Consider the following 12,090-nt stretch of genomic DNA (forward strand, 5'->3'; position numbering starts at 1 on the left):
AATCATTGACCAGATTTTGAGCAGAAATATCTGGTAAGAGAATTATTTCATTCGTGGAATTGTGAATCTAAGTACGTGTTTTTACCTGAATATTTTTAGGCAATAATCTGAAATTAACAAAGTTTAATTCAATTATTGGTATATTTGATAATCAAATTAAATAGTTAAGTAATTTTATAATTCTGCATTGAAAAAATGAATTCTATTATGGGCAAGCCACTTTTGGAGATTGGTGGCAATGAACGCCGCACTCTATCAAAAAGCTCTATCTCAAGTTATAAGACTATGAATAGAACACAGTCAATGGCTATTTATGGCCTATTTGAAGATGAACCAGAAACACTTCCAGGACTTGGAGGTGCAATTCAGGGATCTTCTTTAAGTGAGGCAGTATCAGCAATGGTAAACACTATGCTTGGAATTGGCACTCTTGCTATACCTTTGGCATATGCAGCTAATGGTCTATTACAGGGAATATTGCTTACATTTTTCTGTGCATTTCTATCGTCTCTTTCACTTTATCTTCTTTCTTCAATAGCAATGGAGTATGGTGACGATGTTAGTTTTTACTCCGTTACTTCTAATCATATTCCCGGACTTAAGTGGATTGTTGATAGTGCAATTGTTATAAAATCTTTAGGAGTATCTACATCATATCTTATGGTTGTTGGAGATTTGGTATACTCGTTATTCTTCTATAATAATTCTTATGGGATTGATCCAAAAGTTCTGAGAGCCATTGTTCTATTAACATCGGTCGTTTTCTTTATAGCTCCAGCCTCTTTCCCTCATAAGCTTAAATCTATGAAATACACTAACTGGCTTAGTGTAATTTGTATATTATATGTAGTTCTTGTTGTATTTTTCAGGCTCTTATATAACACAAGTAAAATTTATTTATCTAGGTTCGAAGAACAGCCTGCCCTTATTACTGGTAATTTGGACTACTTTAGCACATTTTCATTGCGTAGAACCCTTGAGACTTTCCCTATACTTATTTTTGCATTTACTTGTCAACAAAACATCTTTACAGTATCCAATGAACTTCACGACAGAACTTTGAATAGACTTTCTAAGATCATTATAGTTTCTATTGGAACAGGTATACTGGTTTATTGCACTATTGGAATATCTGGGTACTTACTTTTTGGACGTTTAATCAACAAAGCTAATGTATTGGAGTTATTTAAAACCAATACTTTTGATGTTTTTATTGCAAAGCTCTTTATTGCAGTTTCTATGGTATTTTCTTTTCCAATCCAATGTCATCCATGTAGAAGATCTTTATCTATTTTACTTTATAGTGGTGTAACTGAGATGGAGCCTAAGGCTGAGAAGAGAGCTTTGAATCTTATTACAATTTTTATCCTCGTTTTGACGACATCTTGTGCCATTTACTTCACAAATCTTGGGCTTGCTTACGAACTTGTTGGTACAATATGTAGCAACACCACTGCCTTTATAATACCTTCTCTTTTATATATTAAGGTATTTAAGCACAAGGGGCTAACTATTGAGAAATTTCTCGCGTTTTTCCTACTTATTATGGCAATTATGATCCTCATTTTGTGTTTAAGTGCAATTTTCATTGGACTTTTGAAAAAGTAACAACTATAATCATATCATTGTCCAATTTTTTCAAGTAATTATAAGATTAAGAAAAGATTCTAAGTTAGATTTATTAGCCTAAATAACTTTTTTTAACATATAAACATGGATCAACTACTTATTCAATGATAATGCAAATATGACTTTAGAATCTCTAACTAGGTTATTATCTTTCTAATGAGTACTAATTACTGTAAACCTCTTGTCCAGAATCATTATTTACTAATTTAAACAGATAATGCTTTTGAGATTTCAATTAGGTTCGAATCCGAAAGGAACAGATTGAAAAGTACAAATGTGTACTTAAGTTCATTGACTTTTTTTGCAAGATTATCATCGAAAAGTAGTCTAGCGTTACCTGAAAAAGAGTTTGAGTTTAATAAATCTTCCAGTGAAGGTATTACTATCTCACTATAAATCAAAGGTTTAATGATTACTTCCGTAAGCTCCAGTTTTATTTCATTAATCATTTCTTCCTTGAGTTCTCTTAACATTAATAATGGGCCTTCATACATTTTTGAAATATACTCTAGCTTTTCCATAGGTTTTTCTTCTAGATTCTGTAATGATTCTTGAAAGCTTTCATCTCTTTTAGGCTTTGAATCAAGCCAACTATTAGCATTATTATCCTTGTCCAAATTAAGTACAGTAAAGTAAACAATATCAACTGATTCTAATAATATTGAAACCATTGGAATCATAGGGCCTATTTTATGGCCAACTCTATTCCATTCGCCTCTTATGTAATTAATGAACTCCCCAACAATGCTTTGTTCTATAATAGGAGTAGAAAACGTTTCACAGAAGATCTTTGGTGGATAAGAATCTAATTCAATCCTAATTTCGTGGAACTTGGCCAGAATTAAATTTAGGATCCTATATTGATCTTTTTTTGTATAGTATTGGCATTTTTCGAAAGATTTACAAGAATCCACAAGTAACGAAATTTTGCCTGAAAATGCATTCAATAGTTCAATTGTTTCTATTGAGTAACCCAAAACTAAAATAAGACGGCCAATTTTCTGATTCTCATTTGAGGAAGATTTTATGGGCATTATCAATTTCTGGCCATTTTTTGATAAAGAATCATCTGAAATGTAAACTACGGTATCTGATAACCACTTCAAAATTATATTCTGATCGGAAGAGCCACTATGGGAGCAAATGGACAAATACAAATCATGAATAGTTCTCTTCATATTAAATTTATCGATATAGCTGGAAATTAGAGATTCAGTTAAGTAACCTAGACTCTGGCCTGCTATGTATATACGATTAAGAATGCAATACCAGTCTAGTATTCCACACTCAGAAGGAAAGGTTGAAGGATTATTGAATATTTCAAGGTATTTAGGATCAGGGCTTCCCATAACCAAGGTGAAGGCAGATTTTGCCCAACTAACAGCAGTTTTAGAAAGATCTTCCATCTGAAGAATGCTATTATCTTCCTCAAATAACCCATCAATCGAGCTTTTCTTTGATATAAGCAACTTATTAATATTTAAATTTGTTAATAAGTCGAATAGAATAAATATTGAAGTTTCCTCATCTAACTCCTTCCATTGTCTATAAAATAATAATAATTGTTCTACCAGCTTCTCAAATATACAGTCTGCTTTGTTATCCCTTACAGCCACACCATCTTTACATAAAACTCTTCTAAGAAAAATTCTTAGTGCGTTCTGAAGATTGGAGATCAGAGTAATACTAAGAATTTTCTTGGGATCAACTGAAAGAATTTCACTAATCACACTAATATACTTTTCTTTTTCTATATAAAGTGGAATGTATTTACTTAAATGTGTTTCCATATCATTCTTTTCCTCGTTTTTTATTTTCATAAACCTTGTATTTAAATCATTCCATAAGTTTTTTAAATATCTATAGTGAGATTTGAATATCGAAAAATATGTTTCAAGAAGCCACTCTGGCTTTTCTAAACTTGATAGAGAACTATTTCTTGAAAAAAATAAGGGTTTGAGTTTGATTGCTATATCAGTACCTAGCCTGGATATTATTTCTTCGCAAATATTTATCCTTGGTTTCCTATAGCCATTACTGGTCTCTAGATCTGCTGAATCTTGTATTTCTTTACACTCATATCCTAATTCAATACAAATTGAGGATAACACTAACAAAATCCCAATAGAGTGAGAAATTTTCTCGTTCTTTTCAAGTTTAGAAAGATCTAAAGGATCAATCAAAGCAAAATTTGATGATTTTCTGCTTAAGACTTGTTGGACAATTTTGTCAAATTGCCCCCAGTCGCAATACTCTTTCAAAAATGAAGTAATCTGGTTTATTAAAATATCTAAAATATTGTCTAAAATTCTGGAAATTTCATTATATATTGAATTCTTAATATTTAATCTCATTTTTTTCTCATTCTCAATCAATCTTACTGATTGAAGACAATCCTTTAATTTTAACAATAATGTATATATTTTGGAGCTTTTCAGGCTTTTAGAGTTTCTTATTGAATTAGATACTTCTTCAACTTTGTTAGATAAAGCAAGTAATTCCCTGAGATACTCACTCACCTGAGAAAGAATCTCAATCTTCTTTAAATCCAAGGAATTAGTGTTATCCAATATAGAATCTTCACGGAAATTTAATCCGTCAAGCCTTTGTATTAGAGAATTCATCTTATTCACTACCTGATCTAACATTGACTCATTCATAATAATGGAATTGGAATAATCCACCTTAGCATCTAGAAGCTTGTTCTCAAGATCATTAAGTCTTTCAGTGGCTGCATCTTCCCTAGCTTTTATGAGGTTCTTAACCTCACTTATCCACTCTTTTATACTTGGTCTTCTTTTACGAGGGGAGGTTCTAATTATATGGGTAATTTCCCGAATTAGATTTTTAAGTTCCTTCTTTGAATATGGAGTTTTTCCTATTCCTGAATTGGAGGTACTTACTACTATTTTTTTAGAAATTGAGGATTTTTTTAATAGTAGTGGTATAATGTTTGTTCTACAGAACTCCTGTCTTTCTCGAAACTCTATACAACAGGCTATGAAAGAGCGAGTTGGAGGTTTGAAAGTAAGTTTTTTCAACATCACTTAACAAGTAAGTATCTTTATATTATTAAAATAACATTTTGTTTTTCGAATTTTATTTTTTTCATAATTTCTTATTTTACTGTATGAATTTACCCTAACCATAAATCTGCATTCAGAAACCCCGCAAAATACACTCAAATGCTTGAAAGCAAATAAGGATCCAAAATTAATGGGATTCACAAAATAAGTGATTAATTAGTTTATCAGGACTACTTTATTCCTAAAACACTTCTATTGTGCTCCTATACTTAGATAGGTAAAATTTTACTAATTATATATTTCAGAAATTATACTATAAGCAGTACCAGTATTATTTAATTACCGTTAATTTGTGTGGTAAATTCTCTGAGATGTTAAAATTGTTTCTCAAATATTTTCTAAGTCATTCAAAATCCGTAAATATCCAGTTGCTATGCTCAATTGCCCCCAGAATGTTATTTAAGAAAGATACAGATTTGAGTTCATATTGTTGTTGACCCTTAGTGGAGTCAATAGATCTTCTGGGGAAAAGAGGTGCTTTCTTAGTGGAGAATAGTTCAATATCACGGTGAAAAATTATTGTGAGAATCAGCTGGTCGAATAGTTTCTGAATATTAATGAATCTAGACCTCTTTAAAAGTTCCTTATTATTACAGTGTTGGACAGAAAAAGTCTCCAGTCCAAAGTTACTTTTATCAAACGAGCAGTACTCAGGAAGAAATCCTGATAAACTAAAAGTTTCAGTTTTACTTATTTCTTGAGATTCTTTGTCTCCGAAATTTTCTAAAAGTGAAGAGTGAAAATTTGGACCAAAAACAAGCCAATTCTGCAGCACTATTTCAATCTTTGAGATCACCTGAGAAATACTTTGGTTTGCCCCTTCAATCTGCCTATCTATGTTTAGGATCTGAAGAGAACTTCTTCGTTGAGTATTGGATGCAGGGGATACATATTTGTTGAAAGGGGATGAAAGTAAACTGTTTCCAGGAGAAATGACAGGGCTCTGCAAAGGTTCTCTCTGTTTACCGGAGTTACCAACTCCAAATTGAAGATTTTCATTCTGAAAAGCTTCTTGTTCTAATAGCTTAACACACTCCCAAAGCCTTTCCACAGAGTCGTGATAAACTCTGAAAAGGCCTAGTACTTTAAAAAATGTAAGCTGAGAGCTTAAAAATCTTATTGGAGAAAAGGAAATAAATACATTTTGTACATAAATAAAATTACCAATCGAAAAAATGTTAGCCAAACTCTGTTCCCAATTTAAAGCTTGAAGGTTCTTGGATTCCATAAGCTTGGAAACCTTATATTTGCTGTAATTTGGGCCAATATTATCAGAGTTAGATACTAATACAGTAATAAGCCTGATCATAATCGGTTCCAAAACCAACGGAATAATAAATTCCTGTACACATGCATTCGAACGAGTAACATTCAATAAAAATTGATGATACTCTAAGGTATCAATATCACTAGATCCAGAAAGCTTTGTTACTTCTAATGCAAGCAATAATAAGCACAAAGGATTGAGCTGACTCAGAAAGAACAATCCAATAACTACTTCACTAGTCGTCTGGTTACAAGGACTTTCGGACAACAGGCTTTGTTCCAAAGATCTGAGTGATTCTCTTAAGTAATCTGAGCCATGATTTACCATCCCATTGGCTCCAAGATGCCTATGATTTATATACTGCAAAACTCTGAATATTGACTCTGAAGAAGGAGAATAGTCTTGTCTAATGATTAAAAACTGGAAAATTGTTCCAAAAAGTAAAATGATAAATTCCAAATAAGAAATCATAAAATCTAGAGTTTCAGGAGAATTCCCCTCATCTTTGCCAAGTAATGTATGGATTTCTCCATATATTTGGTCTTGTAGAGCCATAGTAACTTGCATAGTTTCTCTAGGAAATTGATTAATCAGATTATAGACTAATTTCTGAAAACTTGGAATATCGAGATTGTTCTGATGAGTTGATAATACTTTACGAATATACTCCAACCTACATGTTTCGGAAGAATACTCTATCATTATCAGAAACACATCCAGGGAACGGTTGTTATTCTCAAGAATATAGCTTAGATATTGTGAGACAAACCTGTCTTTTAGGCTTTCAGACAAATTATGTAGTGGATGTATAGAAATGGAGTCAGAGAGGACTTCTAATTGAATGCTGGCTTGAGAAGGTTCCAAAGTATCAAAATAGTCCATGGAAGGCAAAGAAGCCAGAATAAACTCATCAAAAATACTTACTGAGTAATTTCTGATGTCATGTTTTAGAGAGCTTTCAATTTCAAGATGAGCAACTGTCATCTGAGAAATAAAAGCTTTAAGAGAGCCAAGAGTTGGAGTATCATTTGATAATGTTGAAATATAATTCATAAATTCTTCAAGAGCTTGGATTAAATCACTTCCATGTTCTCTAGTATTCAGTGTTGAGACAATTATTCCCAAATAAACCTGGAAGAAATGGCTCTCAATCGAGGTTTTATCTTTTTCAAAATTTAAGCACATTATTGAGTCGATAAGAGAATCAATTAACTGTCTCTCTAGTTCCATCATATTAACTACACCTTTGGTATCTTGGTCATAACAAAAGCAACTGCTATTGTAACCAATAATATGTGTCTCATCATCTTCGCTTGACCCCAAAGTATATTCCGACTCTATCTTTGTTTGAATGCTCTTTATCAAGTTATATTCTGAAATAGATTCACAGTCCTCCGGTAAATAGCTACCTGTAAGTTCTGGATACAAATCCCGGGTTAGGAGCTCAAGTCTATTCAACAAAGCGTTCTCCAGTTTTTTCTTAGGATATGTTTTTCCGAGGAATATGTGATTTCTCCCTGACTGAGTTCTGGACTCCAAAAAGTCTGCCCAGCCATTAAATATATTGGTCTTTTCAGTATGGAAAAGTGCAAACAGCTTGTCAAAGTCGTCACCTGCCATAGAATAAAGTTGTTCGAAGTCTCCACACAAAATCGAGTAAAATGAAAGTTCCCATTCTCCTAATTTGTTTCCCAGTTTTGGGTTCATCTTCCTGTTTTCAGAAACTAACTGTCTCAGAAAACGAAAAAGTAGTGGTCTGTTTATATTCCCCTCAATTTCACTCCCAGAGTTTGGGGAATCTTCAAAAGCCGGAAATATTAAACTCCTTTCCATTAGGTCAACAAATTCGAAAGATGCCTTAAACAAAGTATCGTTTAAAGCCAATTCTTTGTTTATTGAACTCATAGAATCCATAAATTGGCCTTCACCTACTGCTCCTGCAGAAACTACATCCAACTCCATCTCGTCATCCCCTTCATTGTAATTAATCCACATATCGTCAACTTTGGGGAGAATTTCTATAAAGTTAGAAAGGTCCACAAAATGGTCACTTTGTTTCTCTGGATAGAGATATGAGTCCATCCCATCCATAAGGCATATAAGCCAGTGAGCCTTTGCTCTTTCTCTGAGAAATGTGTCTAGATGCATCCTACAACCTTTCCTTAACAACATAAAAGCTACCTTAAATACTTCCTCGACATCTTCCCTATCTGATTGAGAAATCGCTGACTTGTCAACATTTAGTGCCCAATCCAAACTATAAAACCGTCTATGATTTCCCAAATTCTTCCATAAAATCCTTGACTCTGGGTAATCCATGTAATAAGTATCCTTGAATACTATGTCGTTCTGCTTATATGGGTTTACTCTTGATTCCCATCTCAGCCATCTCAATACCCCTAATACAACTCTAAAAATTGGAGAATACGCCATAGCATATCTTGAAACTTCGCCTTCTGTCATTTCTGGAATGCTTAATAGCTTTCTATATCCATTTTCAGTATTCCCAATATCAGTTCTAAATGTAAAACTTTCTTCAATCATGTTTCTCAAGCTCTCACCTATTAGCTCATTAATTGACAGACACCAAAGTAATTTCCAGCAGCTCAAGATATAAAACAGAGGCATAGTTGAATCATCTAACTGCAAACCTGAATCGCTAGAGCATCTCTGAATATACTCCAAAGCAGACAATTCCAAGTAATTAGCCATAACTCTGACTTTCTCAAAGCTCGCTAGTCGTGGCCCGGAGCTGCCATGGCTCTGAGTGCTTCCTGAAGGCGAAAGGTTTTGAGACATGGCAAGCTTCAGCAAAGTACAGCTAGTTACCTATGGCTGCCAAATCTTTCGAACCAACTTTTCTTCACCTTTAATAAAAAACAATAAATTCTTTCCAGTAATTATTTTTCATTTGTTCTTTACCTTTAATATATTTCAAAAGGCGGGAACTTTGACCGGGCCTGTGTGGGGCATAATATAATGATTTAAAGATTTTGAATTCAAAAAACAAAGTAACACGTAAAACTTTGAGGAAAAAAAGGATATAATAAAAGAGTTCAGATATGTTAGGGACTACAAGACTTCCAGGCCATGACTCATCCTCGAATGATTCAAACCCAAAGGATGACCCATCAAGGAGACTAAAAAACTTCCAAGTGCCAACTCCTGAAATATATAAAAGATTTTTGGTTAGTACTGGTGTTTATGCACTATTTGGTACAATTATTTCCGGAGCCATTGGTTCAATTGCGTTCAAATCACCAATGTCAAGAAGATTTGCACTGGGAGTGGGTTTTGGAGCAGGATTAGGTTGGGGCATCAAATCTGCTGATGACTTTATTAAATATACAGAAAGAAAGAATTTTGTCCCACCTTTTCCAAAATCATCTGATGAATGGATAGATAAAAGTGTACTTACTTTCCAGAGACTCAAGAATACTTTAAAGAATGCATTCGAGAAGGAATAAATTTATTTCTTCATTATTAGTTTAAGGACTTTGAGGCTAAATTGAACGAAAAAAAGCTCAAGAAATTCCTTTATTAAGTCTATAAGACCCAAATTTTTAAGAAAATTGTTCAAATTTGTAATAAGTTCAAGACTAATCTTCAATAAAAGCTTGAACCACTTTTTTGCATTTTCCTATACATAAAAGCTTAGATTTACTTACATCATTAACTATATCAGATTCTCCATTTCGTGTCTCTGAATAAGATTTTCTTTCTAAGTCGCTTTGAACTCTACATTCATCATTCATTTCTACATCTTTATCCTCAATTCGATCATTTTGAATATCTTTCTCAGTTATGCTTGCTTTTGGTTCTCCTTCAGACGAATCCCTATCAATAGGTTCAGAATCAGCAAAGAATAGGCATGTTCCCACAGTTTCCATATTTTTTCCTTGGAATTTTAATGTCATGGATTCTTGTTCAGGTTCATCCCGAGGTTGGATTACTAAATTAAAATCCATATTTTCATTAGTATCGTTGAAATTCTAGGAACAATTAATGCAATCTATTTTTTAAATTAAACTTACTATATTTTCAATCATAACCTTCATTCCCTCAAATATTTCAAATCTAGACAGCTCTGGAAGATCAACAAATACTATTTCATCATCCACTATTTGCTGATCTGAAGTTACATCGGACATCATTTTTACAGAAAGGACTTTCCTCCTACTTCCAGATGTAAAACTTGTTTTTATTTGGGAAATTTTACCCAAATTATGTTCCTTACTGACCTTTTTTTACTTTTTTCAATTTTTTAATCATTTAATTTGTAACTTGGTACCCGCAATAAAACATAAATTATTTGTTCAAAGATATTTCGGATCTTGAAATAATAGTCAATTAATAGAAAGATTCCAAGCAAATAAATACAAAAATAAAATATAAAAAATATAGAATTTATAGATAGAGTAATATAAAATATGTGTTTAGTCTAAGCTTAAATAGCTGAATAGGTATGAAAGGCAAATAGATATAAAGTTGACTGATTAGAAAAAAAAAAAATTAATTATTTTAAAAAGAATTACTCCGCTTTGACAAAAGTGTTATTGATTTGGTAATCCTGGGTATCTTCGCCAATAAGCTTCTTATTTTCCAAAATAAGATCTTGCACTTCCTTAATCTCAGCAAGAATCTCCCTATATTTTGAAGCATGGTATTCTTTCCTAATAACCTTAAAAGCTTCCAAACTACTATAATACTTATTAGTAAGAGGGTCTAAATACTTGGCAGGAACACCATAAACACTGCATTTTTGAATAGAATTATAACTTCCACAGCTTATATCCAAGTCAGCATTTGAATCCCTTCTTTGATCTATATGTGGAGGAATTATCCCGTCGGTATATATAATCATTTCTCTGCAATATTCATCATCATTAAGTATTTTCTCAGAGTTATCCTTTTCTGACTCCATTAAACGATAAGATGACCAAGAGATGTAAATGCTTAGTGGTCCAGACTGTAGCTGCTTTCTTATACTAGCTGAAGAGTTATCCAAGTATCTTTTATGCTCTTCAAATGCCTCTAATTGATTTAAACTTTCAACGTTCATTTTCTCAATCTCTTTGCAAGCTTCGAGTCTTTCTTCCTGAGTCATGGCTGTTTTTATTCTTTCTCTGGAATTGGAACTTTTTTTCATTTCTTTTCTTTTTGCCTTATGCATGGCTTCCTCATCTCTTCTTCTAATAGACTCCTGTAAATCTTGTTTTTTCTGAGATGTAGATGCTCTAACTGACATTGTTCTATGATTGATCACAGCTGGACTCTTCTTTACAATATTAGTCTTCTTAGTGCTTTTTGCTTTTTTCCTAGCCTTTCTTAGCATATCCTTCTGAGCAGATTTCAAAAACAAAGACGGATCTTTATACTTTCCACTAAAAATTCTTCTAGGTTTCTTTGATTTTTTATCATCAATAATGTCTTCGTCATCCTCTTCTACCACTCCGTCCATTTCTTCTTGCATTCCATCATCAGATTGACTCTCATTCTCGGAATCTGTGCTTGAATCTTCACCCCCCAACATCTCAAGTTCAACCTTTTCATCTTCAGAAGACCACCCACTATCTTCTTCCTCTTCTTCCCACGTATTATGACCCCAAAACTTAGAATCCTTTTCTTCTTCTTCACCTAAAAGCTGAGTGTATCTTTTTCCCCTAGAAGTTCTTTCTGGAAGAACCTTCTTCTCCGCCAACTCTTCATCCTCATCTTCCTCACTGTCTTCCTCATCATCTTCCTCATCGCCTTCCTCACTGTCCTCCTCACTGCCATCCTCAACATCCTCACTATTTCCGTCGGCACTTTCCTCACCAACTTCCTCATAATCTCCGACCTTATCTTCAACTCCTTCGACGCTCATTTCCACATCCAAAACCTCCTCACCCACTTCATCTCCACTCATTTCTCCCTCTTCAATATCGTGGTTGTGAGTATTCTTTTGATACTCCTGAGTCATCCTTCATAGTATTATTATTTTAAAGTCAAATGTGCATGGCGCCGGCGCCATGCGCTGTTTATTTAACGACTTTTTATCAAGATAAATCTCAATAATAAAAAAACTGTAACTGGAAACAGAGTAATAGAGAAATACATTCAGTCAAT

At 33.2% G+C, this 12,090-nt stretch overlaps 6 protein-coding genes across 6 annotated transcripts; 2 read left to right on the forward strand and 4 right to left on the reverse strand.

Annotated features, from left to right (window-relative positions):
• Nucleotides 1–195: 195 nt before the first annotated feature.
• cubi_03230 (amino acid transporter) lies at nucleotides 196–1,608 on the forward strand (the record flags this gene model as incomplete). The annotated part of the gene is made up of 1 exon (XM_029020243.1): nucleotides 196–1,608. The coding sequence occupies one exon, from the start codon at nucleotides 196–198 to the stop codon at nucleotides 1,606–1,608; it is 1,413 nt and encodes a 470-aa protein (XP_028873029.1).
• A 227-nt stretch (nucleotides 1,609–1,835) lies between these two features.
• Nucleotides 1,836–4,673, reverse strand: cubi_03231 (uncharacterized protein; the record flags this gene model as incomplete). Its single annotated transcript, XM_029020244.1, has 1 exon — nucleotides 1,836–4,673. One exon carries the CDS (start codon nucleotides 4,671–4,673, stop codon nucleotides 1,836–1,838), a length of 2,838 nt encoding a protein of 945 aa, XP_028873030.1.
• A 385-nt stretch (nucleotides 4,674–5,058) lies between these two features.
• On the reverse strand, nucleotides 5,059–8,781 carry cubi_03232 (uncharacterized protein; the record flags this gene model as incomplete). Its single annotated transcript, XM_029020245.1, has 1 exon — nucleotides 5,059–8,781. One exon carries the CDS (start codon nucleotides 8,779–8,781, stop codon nucleotides 5,059–5,061), a length of 3,723 nt encoding a protein of 1,240 aa, XP_028873031.1.
• Nucleotides 8,782–9,044: 263 nt separating this feature from the next.
• On the forward strand, nucleotides 9,045–9,449 carry cubi_03233 (uncharacterized protein; the record flags this gene model as incomplete). The annotated part of the gene is made up of 1 exon (XM_029020246.1): nucleotides 9,045–9,449. One exon carries the CDS (start codon nucleotides 9,045–9,047, stop codon nucleotides 9,447–9,449), a length of 405 nt encoding a protein of 134 aa, XP_028873032.1.
• A 132-nt stretch (nucleotides 9,450–9,581) lies between these two features.
• cubi_03234 (uncharacterized protein) lies at nucleotides 9,582–10,136 on the reverse strand (the record flags this gene model as incomplete). The annotated part of the gene is made up of 2 exons (XM_029020247.1): nucleotides 9,582–9,974; nucleotides 10,017–10,136. 2 exons carry the CDS (start codon nucleotides 10,134–10,136, stop codon nucleotides 9,582–9,584), a joined length of 513 nt encoding a protein of 170 aa, XP_028873033.1.
• Nucleotides 10,137–10,513: 377 nt separating this feature from the next.
• On the reverse strand, nucleotides 10,514–11,944 carry cubi_03235 (uncharacterized protein; the record flags this gene model as incomplete). The annotated part of the gene is made up of 1 exon (XM_029020248.1): nucleotides 10,514–11,944. One exon carries the CDS (start codon nucleotides 11,942–11,944, stop codon nucleotides 10,514–10,516), a length of 1,431 nt encoding a protein of 476 aa, XP_028873034.1.
• Between the last annotated feature and the right edge of the window lie 146 nt (nucleotides 11,945–12,090).

Source organism: Cryptosporidium ubiquitum (assembly GCF_001865345.1).
Source record: "Cryptosporidium ubiquitum isolate 39726 chromosome Unknown contig_10, whole genome shotgun sequence".
Taxonomy (NCBI): domain Eukaryota; phylum Apicomplexa; class Conoidasida; order Eucoccidiorida; family Cryptosporidiidae; genus Cryptosporidium; species Cryptosporidium ubiquitum.